Consider the following 19,502-nt stretch of genomic DNA (forward strand, 5'->3'; position numbering starts at 1 on the left):
TGGCAAGGAAATTAAATATAGGATCTGCGTTAATTAGGATTAACATTTTTGGAGTTGCAAGTTTAAGCAGTTTAAAATTAAGTGTTTTGCAGCTAATATATGATTATGAAATCTTTAAAAAAAAACTGCTGACCTGACAGTGCTGTTTTGCCTAAAATCTGAAACGATTACATTTGTTCTATTTTAAGATTTCAGATATATAAATGTTTAAATGTTATCCAAAGATTAATCTAATCAGTGTGTCATACATGATAGGTTATAACTTCAATTAATTAAAAATTTCTCTGACTAAACCCATTTTTTTTTATTTTTCTCTGTGGCTGTGCTCTTACATGTTTAATTAAATCTGAATTTTAGAATTTTCTAGAAAAATATTCAATTAAAAATTGTAGAACAAACTCTCATCAAATTGCCCATTCCCCTTCCTATATAAAGACGTTCCACTGTTTCTGTCTTACAGAATTTACTTTTCTGGATGATTTAGATGTGCATGTACAAGCAGAAATTAATTTTAAGGATCATGAATATAAGTGTGAAAAAAGAAAAAAAACACTACTTCAATATTGCTAATTAAATAAAATTACCTCAAGATGAGAAGGATTTGGAATAAGTGAAACATGGATATCTTTTCCATGATATTGGATATCTTCAGATGTATCTACAAAGAAACAAATCTACAGTCATGTTACAGTGACTTGACTGTTAGTGTTGCTCTCCACCAATTGCAATTTGTTCAAAATTTTGACCAAATTGCAATTTGTTTTATAAAATCAAATTGTTCAACTGGTCAGAAATTTGAACCAACTTCTGTAGAAAACCACAGCCAAGTCATGAAACTGCAAGGTGATAAAATAAAACATACTTACAATCCTATAAGACTTTAACTCCACTTTAATGATGATGTGACAAAATTAGTTTATCAGTTTGTATAGGTATATTATAGTCATTTCCATGCTGAAGGGGAACTGTTTATTTTGAATTGCTATAAAATTGTCCAAACTAAGCTTTCATACAGTTTTTCTTTCTAAAAGTATTCTATATTTATACGAATCAGACATTATGTGAATTAAAACATTTCATATTCAGTAAAATATGTGTAAAATTGCAATATATGTTTGTAGGAAGTTTCCATAGGGGAGGTAATCATTTTTTATTTCAAAAAGTCTTTATTCAAAAGAATAATATTTTAGGTTATCTCCCCATGGAAACTTATCAATAGCATATTGTTATTTCACACATATTTTACTGAATATATGATGTTTTATTTAAAATGATATCTGATTCTTATCAATATAGAATACTTTTAGAAGGAAAAACTATATGAAAGCTTAGTTTGGACAATTTTATAGCAATTCAAAATAAACAGTTCCCCTTCAGCATGGAAATGACTAATATAACTATACAAACTGATAAACTAATTTTGATACAACATCATTAAAGTGGAGTTAAAGTCTTATAGGATTGTAAGTATATTTTATTTTATCACCTTGCACTTTCACAATTTGTCTGAACAGATTGTTCAAAATTGTGACCAGTTGACCAGTTTGGTTTTATAAAACAAATTGCAAATTGGTCAGAATTTTGAATGAGTTGCAATAGTTGGATAGCAACACTAACAGTCAAGTCACTGTAAAGAAGTCCAGTAATTTCAAATTATTTGCAAGGAGTAATTAAATTCTTTGAAACCAACATTTATTTGTACAGAATTAATATTTTGGCCAATCACAGACCAAAAACCTTTCTCTTTCTGAAGCTTCCTAATTAAACTTGCTAAATATGTATACAGTATGTGTTTTCTCCTTGTTGAATTTCATACTGCAAACTGTAGATGTTTACACTCTGGTCTCTATGGAAACATACCACTGTGGATTCACTTATTTTCATGGGTATCAATGTTCATGGATAATGAAAACTTGTATGTTCGTGGATATTTAATTTTATGGTTTTGCTGTGGTCTGTGTACAAGCCTATAGAAAATTTGTCGTTCGTTGAATGTTTAATTTCGTGGTTTACCTGTACCCAAGAAAATTGGTATCCTAAGAATAATAATGAATCCACAGTTCTGATGGTATCTATGATGAGTTCATTTATAATACCATATCATTTTTGTGCTATTTTCCAGTGTGAGATAAATATATGTCTCATCACTTGTGAAACATCTGTTTTCAGCAACTGATTTGTAGAAATATAATTATGATGTGAAATTTTGTTGATTTTTTTTTAATTTCCTATGACGAAGTCCTGAAAAAAAAGGCAACAATGCCTGATGAGGTCACATAAACAACTTTCTGTTTGAAAAGGAAGGATAACAAGATGAATGGACACACTGGCCAGAAAACATAATGCCTCTCTACTAATGAAGGTAGGGCATAAAAATCATAACAGAAACAGATACCACCACTATAACTTGTATATAACATATTTCTTCATTCTCAACAGTTAAATTTTGATTATTTAAAAACCTTGGCAAGCCTCGCACTTTAAACATTTAAAATTTAACCCTCTCGAGTGGAGAATATCATAAAACACTTATTGCAGTGATTAAATCTATAGGTAATGTACTATTTATTTACTTCTCAAGTCTGGTCAAATTCCTTATCTTACTTCTTTGGATTCATATATTTTCATGTGTATCAATTATTGTGGATCAAGGAAAATATTAATTTTCTTAAAGGGGCACTCACTAGCTGCCAAATTCATGTTCACCGATTTGACTCAAATTCTCATATTTCATTTATAACATTGTAAAACATTTTTCCAAACCATTAAAAGTATAAAATAAACAATTTACAGAACATGGTCTCAATAACATGTTGCTTCGTTTCATGTGAATTTTAGCCAAGACACCATATAAATAACTATCCAATTGACCTTCTATGACCATATAAGCGATGTATACATAAACATAGATATAAATAGATTAAGCAACTTGTGCAATGGATTTTTATAGGTCTGTTAAATTTTGTATTATACATTAAAAATTAATGTTAATCGTTGTTTTTACCCTTAAAAGCAAGTTTTTTGTGGATCAATGTTGACATTCTTTTCCTTTAAATAACCTTACAGGGACAATGTATGTGTTATTCTATCTCTTTCTTCAGGGTTAAATTGAGTTCACATGAATACGGATTTAATGAGGTCGAATTATTGACTTGCAAGTGACAAATTCATTATCAATGTTTATCAGATTTATTTGACAAAATTGAACCATTTTAGCTGAAAAGAGCAAATTATTATTTCACTATTTCACTTTCATTAATGATTGAACAAAAAGAATCATACTTTTGATTTTTTTATATATCTCTTAGCTAGTGCCCCTTTAAATACTGATTTTTGATTATACAAAATTTTGAAAATGGTTGATGATCTGTTACTACTTACAAAGATGAGATAATACATCACCAGTTCCTTTGGCACCTGGAGGCAGTTCTGATTTTCCTTTCATCTAGAAAAAATAAAGATACAGGTGCAAAAAAAAATATAACTCGATATGAAGCATCATAGTAAACAAGTCCTCAAATAACATATTGATATATTATGCTGACAAAATCAAAATCATCAAAATAATTGAGAGTTGTAAAAGAATTTATAACTATGAGGATTCATCATTTGTGCCTCTCAAATTGCCAAAAATTTGTTTATAATAAAGCATATAAATTTATGATTTATTTCTAACGGTAACCAAGAAAAAAAATTATTCTACACTTGTTAACTGCTCAGTTAGCTTACATTTTTTTGCAAGTGAGATTGTACAAAAAAGGAAATTATGAAAAAAATATGATATCATAAGTTTATATATGTCAAATATTTTACCTTTTGAAACATGATAACAGGTGGGAACTTCAACATGCAGGTTAGGAAATTAAGTCTCCCTCTGTGTGGCATACACATAACTATATGTGAGATGTCATCTGAAATAAAATAGTGAATATAACATACAACTAATATAACTACAGTATATCATAAGAACTTTTATGCTTGACTACATTTCGCTACCTGACAAACACCAGTGCTGGCAGTATGAATTATTTCCCATTAATGTTGTACCTAACACTACAGGGAGATAACTCTGTAAAATCAGCAAAACGTTGTTAAGGGAATATTAAACTTCTTAATGATCAAAATAAGCGTTTGTCAAACTGCTATATTACCAGGGACATTTTCCTAATAAAATAGTTGCTTTAAGTTTTTTTGAAATTTTTATATTTTTGTTAAAGAGTCAAAGTAAATATAAATACCTTGTCAAAATATTAGGAAAATTAAACGAGCTAAATTAATTTTAGTGAAGGTTTTCCGTTCCAAGTATCTTCTGCCATCTCTGATTGTTTAAAAATAGCAGAAAACTAGATAATTAATGAAATGTGCAAATTTTGAGAAAGGAATGATGTAATAAAATTGAGCAATTTATCTTATTTTGATCATTGTTTTAACAAATCTTTAATCTAACTTTGCTGTATAAGGGGAAATAACAGATAATGTATTTTTTTTTGCAGAATGTGTCAGGAATTTACATGGTTTGGTTTTTGTAGCAAGAAAACAAGCTAGGCTAGCAACCTCAATATTAATTTATATTTTCAAAAGTATGTTTTTAAGCTATTTTCTCATATTTTATATCAAAATTCTATCATTTAGTTGTTTTTGTATGTCAAAATTGTGTTTTTAATGCATCATCCATATCTTAAAGTCATAAGAAACCTCAAATTAAAAAAAAAATAATACATATGTTTTTTATAACTCAATGGATAGTTTTCATTTTAAAACTTACGTGCATATACTTTTTCTGAAGAAAAAACTTTAATTAGTTCACATTAAGAAGGAGTTTACTTTATTTTAAGGAAGCAATACCCTGACATATTTTCTGTATGCAAAGTGACCTCTGTGTGATCCATCTCATAAAAATCTGGTGATCCCAATATGTATTAATGAAAATAAACTATAATCTGGTTGTGCATGTTAAAAACATGCTCAATATCCATGCTTTTTTTTAGATTGTTGAAAAACAGATGACAATCGTTAATCTTCAGTTTCAAAACACATACTTTAATAACCTGCCATATTTTCACAACACTGACCAATTGAACAAAAAATTGACAATTGAATACGAAATTTTGCGAAAAAAATTATAAAATTGTGCACAGAAGACTAAGTTTATGATGTTTGTATGCATTGGTTCAAGAATTGGAATAACATTATTTTTCACCACTTACTCGTGGATTATGACTTTAAAAGCTTGAAAAAAGAACTGTGACCCATATTTTATCATTATTTTTTTTTCAAAAATCATTACAAAAATAAACAGATTATTTAGCTTCTCACCCCCCTCTACCATAAGTTTTGTATTTTTATAGCTACATTTAATCAATTTAAACAGAAGGTGAATATGTCATGGTTTGATTTAATTGTGAGTAAAACAAATTATCTCAATCCATTGTTCAAGTTTACCTTGTGCACTGTGAGAAAATATCTCATCAAATATAGCCATCATACTTTCTTCCCCTTCTCCACCATATCTCTTTACTGTAGTAAACTTACCTTGTGCACTGTGAGAGAATATCTCATCAAATATAGCCATCATACTTTCTCCCCCTTCTCCACCATATCTCTTCACTGTGGTAAACTTGTTGGCAAGGAAGTGGTCAAAAGCCTGAAAAAGTGGTACATAATTATAATTCTATTCCTTCCTTATCTAAATAAAATTACATTTCTGAACTTGTTCTTGTTAGTTTACATGAATGATTGCTGCATGTGAAAATCCAGCTGCATTAAGAATGATTCCTTTCATTCTTGTAATCAGCGATCAAATCCTATATTAACCCTGTGAATCCTGACATGTAGAGAAACAATAAAACATGCATACACACTTAAATCATTAAAAAAAAGGTTTTGTCTGCGACAGGATTATAGTTTTTAACTTACAACCCATCTTGGTCATTGGTACATGTACTCAGAGTACAAAATTTGTGCATGAAACACCAACTCCATTTGGAGGCGGTTGATATTATAATATATAATTTAAAATTTAAGCATTTAATCAAAGAGCTGAAAGCTCTGAAGAAAAATGACGCCACTGTCTCTAATATTGGGATAGTTTTTATGCAAGTCTTGATTTTCACATACCGTAATTAGTTTAACAATGCAACATGTATCGTAAGCATATAATTGATATTCGTATATGTGTGTGTGTGTGAAGTGAAGGTGACAACTGGCTGGTTTTTTAAGACAAATGAATAGGTCAAGACTAGCTGAATTGTACAAATAAATACTGTAGAAAGGCTTGTATATTTCTCACTGGTACATAGTCTGAATCTGAGTCCGTTCGCTTCCATTCACGTTTGCGCCCACTCATTTTCACCCCTTTCACTTTCACACCCTACATGTTCGCACCTAATCTTAATTGGTTTTGTGTTTAATAACTATGTAAGCAAGTGTTTTCTTATAAGTATAATTGTTGTCATTGTCTCAAAATAAAGTGAGACAGCAATTTTTTTTTTGTGTTGCATAAATCTTAATTATGCTTTGGATAAGGTATTGCTAAAAATAATAATAATCCTTTCTAAATAAAGTGGTATTTTGTCAACGTTTTATTTTGTGTTGAATAACTCTTAATCATGTTTTGGTTAGTGTATTGCTATAACTTGTTTCATTGACTTGTTTCAAAATGAAGTGAGATTCTGACTATGTTTGTTTCTGCGTGTTGAATAAATTTTATCATGTTTTGGTTATATTAGTGGATTGCTATATTTTGGTTTCTATGTTTTATTGTTTCGTTGTTTCAGATCAATGGGACCAAGCTGTTAAAAACAATTATCTTTTGTGTTTTTTCCTTTAAAATCTTCAATGTTTTACTCATACCAAGCTATAAATACATTCAGTATTTACACCAAAGCAATTTAAAACAACAACCATAATTTTCCAATTATTCAACTTGAATTTGAATTAAAATTGGGCGTGAATGAGTAGAGTGTGAATGTGCGAACGTGTAGGGTGCGAAAATGTATTGGGCACAAACAGACTTGATGCCACACAGTCTGAACCCCCTTCTCCCACAAAATATTAAGTAAATAATCTTTTTGTTACTGCTATCAAAGGTCTAATGAAACTCAGATAGTTTCAAACATTTGTCAAAGAATTCTAGTCAAACTGGCACCTAGTTAAATTGGCACCTGAACGTCGTAGGAAGGCGTCCCAGAAAAATAATAAAATAGCCTTGCCAGACGTCATAATTATTTGGACTAATACATGAGATATTGTGTATTTTTCTGCATTATTTTAACCAGTTGAGCATTTTACAGGATTGTTGGTTTAATGCTGTTTAAACTTTACTGAAAAACAAACACCTTAAATTTGCTAATTATTTGGCATGAAAGTTTGATTTATTGAAAGGGACTCATAGTTTTCCATTTTATTTTAATAATTGACTTGTTTTTACAATTACACAAATTGTCTAATTGTTAAAACAACAGCTTTGGTAAGGGCTTCGTTGTTTACCTTTATACACTACATATTCACTTTCGTTTCGTGGTTAACCAAAATACACAACAACATATTCACTATGTACTTGGTAACAGTAATTAATTAATTGAATAGAAAATATTATATCAAATATTATTGGATGCCGAATTGACGTCGAATAGGTGCTGATTTGACTAGATGCCAATTTAACCAGGTGCCGACTTGACTTGTACGTTTCAATTCCTCTGCGATCGTTTGCGGTATTTTCTTGAGAAAACCTATTTTCCATCATCAAAGAGAAGAAGAAACTGCTTTAAAATGATTCTGGAACGCTTCATGATTGTTAAAATAAGTTTAATTCACTCAAAAACAATTTTAAAACTTGCGATTAAACAGGAAGTTTCCAAAGCACGTGTAAAAGAAGAAATTAACCGGTGAGAGTGGAAATCCGTATATGACAGATATCCCTATAGTACGACTTTGAAAGTAAAACAGTTCAATCCTTTTGTATAACAATCTTTAATATACCTATCACATTAATGTTTGAATGGTCTTAAGCTTATTCAAACCATATAAGTCGGTATGAAACACCAAAACGGAATGAACAATAACCGATTACGTTTTGTAGTTTACAAATTCTAAAACTGGTTCCCGTCAAACTACAACACTTTGTTCGAGTGTAGTGGAATACAAGCAAAAACCAGTGTAAACTGGGTCCTGGCTGGTTTAATACTACACAATGATGCATAATGATAACACAAGCAGATTCCAGTTTGTTTGGAAAATAGAAAATACGAAACCAAGCGCGGTAGGCAGAGCAATGTAATGAAGTTCAGGTCGGCAGTTATGGAACAATGACTGCGTCATTTTCCAAAAAAATAAGATGTTGAAATGATCATTTTCAAAATGAAATGTGAAGTTCACAGGTGTCACCAGCTGAAAGGGGAATAGTTGACAGGTTTATAAAGTGCTTTTTTTTTACATATATAAGGGGTCGCATTGGGGGTTCTGATTGCGGATCCCGCCTAATGTTTTGTCAGATTCCTGTATCCTGCTTACACTATGTACATAAGCAAATCTCATTTTTTATGTAATTTCCCCTATCCCGCTGGACTTCATTTCCAGTTTTCAAAGCACATTAATTTGACTTTCCCATGTCATGCTTACGAAAAATCGGCAATCCTGCATCAGGCTTAGACCCTGATGAGACCCACTTTATACAATACTAACCTGACATTTTAACATTAACTTGGCCAAGTCTGCTTTTCTCTCCTCTGGTATCAACGATTTTCTCTGAGATTCAAATGTATGAGCAAACCATTCTCTTTCTTCTGTCTAAAAATGTGTAGATAAGACAGTTAAATAAAAAGCCAAACAAAATCATCACTCTGAGACACATACAGCTTCTGTCAGATTGCTTTTGTCATTATTAGATATGGCAAATTGGACACTTATTTTTCATTCAAAAGGTCATTTGACTATGAAAATTATTTAGATTTAAAGCACCCACAAAAACATTTGTTAACAAAATACAGACTTAGCAATCACTGTTTAAGAATAGAAACTGGCAGACATGAACGAATTACCAATGTATGTGGTAAATATGAAATATTACCTCGACATGAGAGGATATGTTTATATTGTAATTCAAATTGTATTGAAAATGAAATGCACTTTCTTCTGGAATGCCCTATTTACAATAACCTCAGAAGAGATATCACTGATTATATAAAAAAATACCCCAGTTTAGATAGTTTAAATAGAAATGATCTTTTTTCATGGATCATGATTAATGAAGATAGCAGATTTTTATCTATTTTATGTGCATACCTTGATAAAGGCTTGCAACTAAGAAAATCAGAAAATTAGTAAAATACTCTAAAATATATCAAAATTATCTCCCCTTGACCACTGATCCTTTCTTCATGCATTTGAATTATTATTTTATGTTTCTTTAATCACTCTGTAATGTTTATGTCATGTTGTAATTAATGTTATGCTCTTAATGGGCCCTTTAATTTGGAAAATAAAAAAATATTGTATTGTATATATATTGTATTGTTTGGTGGTTTGTATTGCATAAACTTTTGTTTTTAGCGTCATTAACTATTTTATGTGTATTGAATGTCAAACCTATATAACTATGAGAAAATACAACACAACAGCATTATATTCTCTTTAAGACACAGATGTTCTATGGTATTGAAAGGGGATAATTCTGACAAAAAAAAAACATCTTCCAGTTAACATCTCCAACAAAGAGAAAAATCACAGATAAAAATATTTGTATATAACTTAAATGACTTACAGTAAAAAACTACAAAACATATATTTTCAAATAATTTATTCATACCTGCAAATAATCAAATTCCACAGCAATGGGTCCACAATAGATATTCTCTAGTGCATCTGTTAACTGGGCTGTTGTTAGTTTTGATGCACCATTATTCAAAATTCCATTTACATCAAACTGAGTTGTTGAGTCTTTAGACAATCCATAATTTGATAAATCTATTTCTGGTACACCACTGAAAACAATTGAAAATGTTTATAAAATATTATGATTAATTTGTAGCATACTACATCCTAAATGCATGCACAAAATAACTTCGCGACAAAGTGACGATAGTTAGTTTATATATCATCTAACTGATTGCCAAAAAATAGAAAAATAGTGTTGAAAGTGTGTCAAAAATCAATCAATCAATCAATCAATATTACATCTAATGTCTAAGACAAACATCTTAATCAAATTTTGATTTTCTTCAACATGCTCCTACGTGTACATGTACATTGTATGCTTCTGTCATGCTATGAACACAAAATTGAAATTCAGGATCATCTGATCTGTACTTTTATGTTTATTTGACTGCTACATTAACCAGTTGCTTCGCAGGGCGCAGCATTATACGACCGCAGATTTAGAACCCTGAACAGATGGGACAAGTATGGACACAACTTTTAAGTTTGATACAGCTTTAAATGTGGATTTTGATTAAATAGTTGACACAACATAGGTTTATGTCACATTATGATTTGGACCCTTTGGACCTTTATGTAGACCAATTTGAAAACTGGACCAAAAATTAGGAAACTACATACACAGTTAGATTTGGAATATCAAAGAACCCCATTTATTCAATTTTTGATGAAATCAAACAAAGTTTAATTTTGGACCCTGATTTGGACCAACTTGAAAACTGGGCCCATAATCAAAAATCTAAGTACATTTTTAGATTCAGCATATTAAAGAACCCCAAGGATTCAATTTTTGTCAAAATCAAACAAAGTTTAAGTTTGGACCCTTTGGACCTTAATGTAAACCAATTTGAAAACGGGACCAAAAATTAAGAATCTACATACACAGTTAAATTTGGCATATCAAAGAACCCCAATTATTCATTTTTTAGGGAAATCAAACAAAGTTTAATTTTGGACCCTTTGGGCCCCAAATTCCTAAACTGTTGGGACCAAAACTCCCAAAATCAATACCAACCTTCCTCTTATGGTCATAAACCTTGTGTTTAAATTTCATAGATTTCTATTCACTTATACTAAAGTTATAATGTACTGATTTAAATTCAGATTTCTAATGAAGTTTGCAACAATAACTGCTGATTTAAATACATAATACAATATTAAAATGTAATAAAAAGTGCTTGTTATCACTAAATGGTAAAGATTGTTTTAATTTATTATTTGGTAGTAAAAATGAAAATACATTGTATATAATATTGTATAAAACTATGATTAAAGTTGATTCAACTACTATTCTATACTAAGAAAGATAACTCCAATTGAAAAAATTAATTGCTATTTCACAATATTGTGCAATTAGATATTTCTTGCTATTGTGCAATACTGTGCAATTGAAAATTTCTTGCTATTGCACAATACTTAATATGATAATTTTGAATCCTGATTTGGACCAACTTGAAAACTGGGCCCATAATCAAAAATCAAAGTACATGTTTAGATAAAGCATATCAAAGAAGCCAAAGAATTTAATTTTTGTTAAAATCAAACTTAGTTTAATTTTGGACCCTTTGGACCTTAATGTAGACCAATTTGAAAACTGGACCAAAAATTAAGAATCTGCATACACAGTTAGATTTGGAATATCAAAGAACCCCATTTATTCTATTTTTGATGAAATCAAACAAAGTTTAATTTTGGACCCCGATTTGGACCAACTTGAAAACTGGGCCAATAATTAAAAATCTAAGTACATTTTTAGATTCAGCATATTAAAGAACCCCTAGGTTTCAAATTTTGTCAAAATCGAACAAAGTTTAAGTTTGGACCCTTTGGACCTTAATGTAAACCAATTTGAAAACGGGACCAAAAATTAAGAATCTACATACACAGTTAGATTCGGCATATCAAAGAACCCCAATTATTCAATTTTTGATGAAATCAAACAAAGTTTAATTTTGGACCCTTTGGGCCCCAAATTCCTAAACTGTTGGGACCAAAACTCCCAAAATCAATACCAACCTTCTTTTTATGGTCATAAACCTTGTGTTTAAATTTCATAGATTTCTATTCATGTTATACTAAAGTTATAATGTGAAGACCAAGAAAAATGTTTATTTGGGCCCCTTTTTGGCCCCAAATTCCTAAACTGTTGGGATCTCAACTCCCCAAATCTATACCAACCTTCCTTTTGTGGTCATAAACCTTGTGTTTAAATTTCATAGATTTCTATTTACTTAAACTAAAGTTATTGTGCAAAAACCAAGAATAATGCTTATTTTGGCCCTTTTTTGGCCCCTAATTCCTAAACTGTTAGAACCAAAACTCCCAAAATCAATCCCAACCTTCCTTTTGTGGTCATAAACCTTGTGTCAAAATTTCATAGATTTCTATTTACTTAAACTAAAGTTACTGTGCGAAAAACCAAGAAAATGCTTATTTGGGCCCTTTTTGGCCCCTAATTCCTAAAATGTTGGGATCAAAACTCCCAAAATCAATCCCAACCTTTCTTTTGTGGTCATAAACCTTGTGTTAAAATTTCATAGATTTCTATTCACTTTTACTAAAGTTAGAGTGCGAATACTAAAAGTATTCGGACGACGACGACGATGACGCCAACGTGATAGCAATATAAGACGAAAAAAAATTCAAATTTTGCGGTCGTATAAAAATTCAACTTTTCAAAAATTTCATCAGTACTTGTACTAAATGATGATTTTAGATATGTAAGAATTTTGTAATACTCATAATGTAAAAGACTACCAAAACACTGACTAGACCAGTAATGCTTGAACAATTAACGAATCAAAAGACCACTGAGGTAAAAAAAAAAACTTTGAAACCTCTGGTATAAATTCAAATACAAAAAAACTCTGTAGAAATGTTAAAACGGAACAAGCAAAACATTTTTTTAGATCAGAAGAAAATACAAACCATCTTTGCTGCAGTCCTAAGGGATCCAAAGTTGCCTTTTTATGACCATGTTTTCTGTAAGCTTCTGTCAGTCTGTAAGCTTGGAAGTTCTCACTAGTAACAACATTCTGTGGAACTACAAATTTACAGATTTCTCGTAAATAAAAGGATTGAGACAAGCTAAGTAATACACATAAAAGTCACATCCATTTATATATTTAACATGTTAAAAGGTCTTTTTGTTTAGTTTTAAAAACTAACAAGTAGAAGAGTCAACATTTTTGTTTTTCTTGAAAATGTGAGAAAAAAAATGTGAAAAAATAGTGGAGTATTCAAGTAGACATATTTTGATTAAATGTAACATGTTTAACCCTGCCACATTATTTAAGAATGTGCCTGTCCCAAGTCAGGAGCCTGTAATTCAGTGGTTGTTGTTTGTTTATGTGTTACACATTTGTTTTTTGTTCTTTTATTTACATAAATAAGGCCGTTAGTTTTCTCGTTTGAATTGTTTTACATTGTCTTATCAGGGCCTTTTACAGCTGACTATGCGGTATGGGCTTTGCTCATTGTTGAAGGCCGTACAGTGACCTATAGTTGTTAATGTCTGTGTCATTTTGGTCTTTTGTGGACAGTTGTCTCATGGGCAATCATACCACATCTTCTTTTTTATATTTACCTATAGGTAAAATTTGTAATCAAAAGTTGTAGCTTATAGTATATCTAAAGAAGAAACTAGATGTGTCAAAGCGACATGAGTGGCCACGTCCCAAAAAGTTGAAAAATTTGCAATAACACATGTGGATACAAACATGATGGTAGTCTCACATATCAAAAATCAGCTCAAAATCTGGAGGCTTATAGAAAAAAATATGTTTAACTGTGATTTTCAATAATTTACATATATATCAAAGTCGAAAGCCTGTAATTTCAGCAAAAGTAAGTGGAGCAGACCGAAACTTTATCTTGATCTGTAACTCCAGGGCCGTAACTACTGATGAGGCAGGCGAGGCAACTGCCTCCCCTAAATTTTTCAGACAAAATTTTTTTTTTTAAGTAATAAAATGAAAAATTTATAATATGTACACGAAAAACTTGAATGTATATATGTTAAACTACACAAGATTACAGTTTTTAACAGTATTACCATGATACGTGATAAATCTGTAATTTTCCGGAGATTTAATGGAAAGTGAACCGGCGTTGGTTTAATTATTATCTTGACTTCTTGATAATTCCCGGGGAAAAGTTGCAGTTTAAAACATACTTGTTAAGGTAAGTCAAACACATACCAGATAAACCAATGAATACCAATGCCATACTTATGATAAACAAGATTCAAATGTTTCAAAGAGACAAAATCTACTAGACTAGAGTCAGCGAACTGTATATATTATAAACATTTCATTCAGAACAGCCTGTCATTAAATAGCCTGTCCTACTCGGAGGGCAAGTTGTACCAGCCTGCACTGTCTAACACACTGTACCAGCCCGCACTGTCGTATAGGACAGATTGTTTTATTAGGAGGACAGGCTGTGTTATAATTGTATTTGTATATATATAATTGTTTTATTGTTCATTGTTACTTTGTATCGGCAAGGAGCTAGTGTATATATTTTGGTTCGAGTCATTGTAGTATGTACATAGCATAGATAGTTATAGACTAGTTTTTGGTATAATTGACTTATTGTTTGTGGACAACTTGGATCCAAGTATTTACTGGAACGTTCGTTTAAGATATAAACGCCTGGTTACACGTTACAATTCGTTCTGGGCTGTTGGATCATATTTGTTTTGTGTCTAGTCAGACAGTACCTCTTTCGATCACACGAGAACTTTATGGTAAATGCCAAATGTAGTTAACCATGTAGTTACATGTAGCTTTCAACAATATTGCAATTAAAGGTCTTAAAAAAATATCTTGCGTTCTATGATCTTGCTTTTTATGTTTTTTTTAACTTACCAGTTTGATTTCTAACAAAAATTTCTCTATACAGATAATATTTTTTTGTTTGCAGTAATGTCGTTTAAACAGTCTAAATTAGAGACGTTTTTCGGTAAAACTACATGTAGCCGCGAAGACTCAGAAGAACCCATCCAACCTTCTTTATCTGAGGCTCCTTTAACTTCAATATTAACGAACACTCCATCTACATCATCGGGTTCAGTCATTTCCTTGCCGTTTCACCATCAAGAAGATCCAATAAAATTCATCGACAGAACTCTTTCGGAAAACGAACGCAAACAAATTTTGGAGCATAAATGGGAACCGGACAAGAAGTTCGAATATCCTGTGAACGATAAGGGCAGAAGGTATAACCTTAAATGGGAAGAAAAACGTCCATGGTTACGTTATTCGCCATCAAATGACAGTGTATTCTGTGCCTGCTGTATTGCGTTTCCGGTTGCCGTATCAGAAACACATCCAGAGTTCGTAACTATTGGCTTTAGAGATTGGAAAAATGCCACAGGAGACAAACGAGGCGCACTAGAAAAACATTCAAAATCTGAAAGACATCAATTGTCCCAAGGAAAAGAGTGAAATGTTTTTGATGACAGTCAAAGGAAAGAGTATCCCAGTCACAGAGAGCATCAGTAAAGCGTACCAGGAAAAAGTTCAGAGAAACCGAGCTTGCTTAATGTCAATAATCGATGTAGTTATCAGATTAGGACATAGGAACATTGCATTTCGTGGTAATTGGCTAAAAGTTGAAGGAAAAGAAGACGGTAATTTCCAATACTTTATTGACTGGAAGGCAAATTTCGATGATGTCCTGAAGTTACATTTGTCGACTTCACAGCACAAATATTTATCGCCAAAAGTTCAGAACGAATTTATTCATTTATGTGAACTAGAAATCCGTGATGCTATCAGAGATCGTTGTGGAGAGTCTGAATTTTTCCGTGTCATGGTCGACGAGACTACAGATGTTGCTGAAAAAGCACAGCTTTCGATTTGTGTAAGATACGTCAGTAAGGAGAGAGATCGGTATGAGGTTAATGAAGATTTTTTAGGGTTTGTAGAAGTTGAGAGAACTGAGGCAGAAACCCTTTGTGATGCAGTTTTGCACAATCTTGGACAGGAATGGGGTTTTGACTTGACGAAGTTGAGGGGACAGGGCTATGATGGCTGTGCTACAATGACTGGTGCGATATCTGGAGTTCAGAAAAGAATTCAAGATGCATGGCCAGAGGCGAAATATTTCGTACATTGCAATTCACATCGTCTTAATTTGGTGATAGTCAACACTTGTAATAAAGTTGTTGAAGCTAGAAATGCACTAACCATACTTGGTAAGATAACATGGTTCATATGTGGCGTGAGCAAACGGAAAGCCATTTTAATGAGAGAGGTCAAACAAGGAAACAAAGATTTAGATTTTGATTTACTCTATGACAATGAAGATGCCCTGTTTGAAGCTGCAATGAGACAGACCATGATGCCGAAACTATCAGAGACTAGATGGACGTCTAGGGTAGACACATTGTCTTGGCTTTTGGCTCACTATAAGTCTCTACTAAATGTGCTTGAAAATGTACAGTCAAATTCTAAAGGTCAGGCCGCAGCCGATGCTTCTTCATATCATGCAGTGCTACTTAAATTTGATTTCATCCTTGTAACAGTATTGTTACAATACACCCTAGGCTATATCAGACCGTTGTCCATTCTGCTTCAGTCTGAGGCTTGTGATCTAGTAAAAGCTCATCAGGAGGCTAGAGATCTTCTGGTAATATTTCAAGGAATAAGGTCGGATTCCAATGCTAAGTTTCACGATATTTACGAGAGGAGCGCATCAATCGCAACTGAAAATGATGTGGTACCAACAAAACCAAGAAGCACGCAACGGCAAAGGCACAGAGCAAATGCTCCAGTCGAAAGCATCGAAGAGCATTTTCGTGTTAACTACTTTCTACCGTTTATTGATCATATCATTTCACATTTGGATTCGAGATTCCCGGAAGAGCTGAAGGCAATTTTCTATGGAAACTACCTTGTGCCATCGCTTGTAGGAAAAATAAAAGAAGAGGTGGTCACTTCAATGAAACAAGAATACTCGGTAGACTTGCCATACCCAAATGATTTTGCGCAAGAAGTTCATAGATGGGTGGCAAAATGTCATAGAGACATCTTGTCGTTAGTAACGACGCTAACAGGTGCAATTTTGTATGCTGACCCTGAGTTATATCCAAATATCCATTTGGTATTAAAGTTGCTACTTACACTGCCGGTCGGCTCGTGTTCGTGCGAGAGATCTTTCTCTGCTCTCCGACGGTTGAAGACGTGGTGCAGAGCTACAATGACGGAAGATCGGCTATGTGGATTAGCATTGCTGCATGTTCACCGGAATGACGCTGTAGGGCAAGTTAGAGCTGAATCAGTACTTAGAAGATGGGATTTATCAGGAAACAGGAAGATTCACCTTGCATTTACGGCTGATTAAATTTAAATAAAACATTTTCCAAAAACCAAAATTGAAATTTTTTATCAAGGATTTGAATATAAGAAGATGTGGTATGAGTTTCAATGAGATGACTGTTACTATCCATCCAAGTCACAGTGTATTTGAAGTTTACAATTAAATGTTTAAGTACGGTCTTCAACACAGAGCCTAATCACATCCAGAACAGCAATCTCAGTCTTTTTTTTTTGCATAAATATTGCTTACAGGTTTAAGCATTACAAATGAGTCTAAAAGTAAGGAAAACGGGTCATATTAAGCCATTTTATTGAGAGGAAAAAATCGGCGGTCACAATGTATTTGTTGGTAGTAATTATAAGTCAAAGTACGGTCTTCAACACGGAGCCTTAGCTGAACCCAAACAGCAATCTCAGTTTGTTTAATTATGCATAAAAATTGCTTCCAAATTCATGCAATACTAATTAATGATTCTCAAAGTAAGGGAAATCGAAAGAAAACGGGTTAGTTTTTACCCATTTTACTCGAAAAAAAATCGAGAAAATTTCCCTTAGAAAATTTAGTAGATACTTAGTCAGCCGTAAGCGATTGAGCTAAGGAAGTACTTCTTTGGCTCAGTTGGTTAGCGCACTGCCTTGTAACACAGAGGTCCCGGGTTCGATTCCCGGTGGAGACAAGGTGTCAGACCACCAATTACTCCGTCCAATTTAGAACGTATGTAAAAGTAGACCTACTCTGACACAAAATAGTGCTTTTGATGTCCTTGTTTACTTAAACTAACAAACAAATTTGCAGAAATGAAACTTTTGGTGAAAGATAAATATATCTAGATCATTTTGAGCCAAAATTTACTTGTCTATGAGTTTGCATTAAAAATTGAGGATTAATGCGCTCCATAGTATGCTAATTTTAGATTTCCAGAAAACCAGGTTTTTGTTTTGGAGTACTTCTATTTAAAGGTCAGTTATTTTGTTAGAAGGCTTTAAAGGTATGCTGAAAATTGGCATGTAGAAAGCTGAAACATGTACAATTCAGGACATACCTGGTTTCTATGAAGTTAAACTTAAGGTAAAAATTTTAGAAAGCTGTGAAAATTGCAAAATTTGGTTGAACAGATAGGGATTTATAATTGGTGGTCTGACACCTTTAAGAGAAATGCGGTGAAACCCAAAATTCAGAAAACAATTGATTTTTTGGTCTTAACTGATTATTTGAAATAGTAGTAGCCACATTTTAATCTTTTTGGGAGTAAAAAGTCACAAATTGCAAATTTGGAGCCGTAAACCTGACTTTGTGCTATTTTTAGCTTTTCCCACCCTGACAATATGCTTTCATATAAAAAATGTTATAAATTGTTATAAATGCACAGTAAGTTGTTTCTGTGGTGTTAAACATTAAAACATAGGTTGATTACTACCCAAAAAAAAATTGTTGTCATGAAGATTTAATGAAATTATTTGATTTTTACCCCTTATATCATTGCGGCATACCATGTATATGGCAGATAACATAGCCTGATATAAACACTGCATAAACTAACAAAAATCTCATTTATTATCTCAAATGAAAGTTTTATACCTTAAATTTTATTGACTGATAGTAAATAAAACAGTAAGATGGCCAAAACTGCACTTTTGATCAGTTTATAGTCACATTACTGACACCAGGTGTAAAAAAGGGGGGTCAATATTCCTTGATTCTTCAATACCTTTGATTTTTTACTAAACTCATTGTAAAAATTGTGGAAAGTCTTTAAAGCAGTAGAACAAACAAGGAACAATCAACAAAAACTGATCTTGACATTGAAAGTTCATGTACCTCTAGTCCAAAATGAGATTTTCAAGTATTTTCTATCAAAGGCTTACATTACAGTCAGTTTAAATTGAGCTGTGAAATTTGTAATATGAGTCGCATTATGCTCAGAAAGAATTTTTTTTACTACAAATTGACTAAGGATTGAGAAAAAACAAAACAAAAGATTTCTGATCAACTTTTTTGGCTCTTTAGGTGTCAGACCACCAATTACTCCGTCCAATTTAGAACGTATGTAAAAGTAGACCTACTCTGACACAAAATAGTGCTTTTGATGTCCTTGTTTACTTAAACTAACAAACAAATTTGCAGAAATGAAACTTTTGGTGAAAGATAAATATATCTAGATCATTTTGAGCCAAAATTTACTTGTCTATGAGTTTGCATTAAAAATTGAGGATTAATGCGCTCCATAGTATGCTAATTTTAGA

The 19,502-nt window shown here is 32.1% G+C and overlaps 1 protein-coding gene across 1 annotated transcript in view; it reads right to left on the minus strand.

Moving 5' to 3' along the window:
• Positions 1–19,502, minus strand: part of LOC134710110 (2-oxoadipate dehydrogenase complex component E1-like) — a 44,826-nt gene that overhangs the window by 24,704 nt on the left and 620 nt on the right. The window contains exons 2-8 of the mRNA XM_063570309.1: positions 12,862–12,976; positions 9,806–9,980; positions 8,683–8,787; positions 5,533–5,644; positions 3,814–3,911; positions 3,382–3,445; positions 585–658 (exon numbers count right to left, since the gene is read on the minus strand). Coding sequence (XP_063426379.1) covers positions 585–658; positions 3,382–3,445; positions 3,814–3,911; positions 5,533–5,644; positions 8,683–8,787; positions 9,806–9,980; positions 12,862–12,976 — 743 coding nt within the window. The remainder of the gene's footprint in view (positions 1–584; positions 659–3,381; positions 3,446–3,813; positions 3,912–5,532; positions 5,645–8,682; positions 8,788–9,805; positions 9,981–12,861; positions 12,977–19,502) is intronic.

The sequence above is a fragment of the Mytilus trossulus genome, chromosome 3 (assembly GCF_036588685.1).
Source record: "Mytilus trossulus isolate FHL-02 chromosome 3, PNRI_Mtr1.1.1.hap1, whole genome shotgun sequence".
In the NCBI taxonomy this organism is placed as follows: Eukaryota; Metazoa; Mollusca; class Bivalvia; order Mytilida; family Mytilidae; genus Mytilus; species Mytilus trossulus.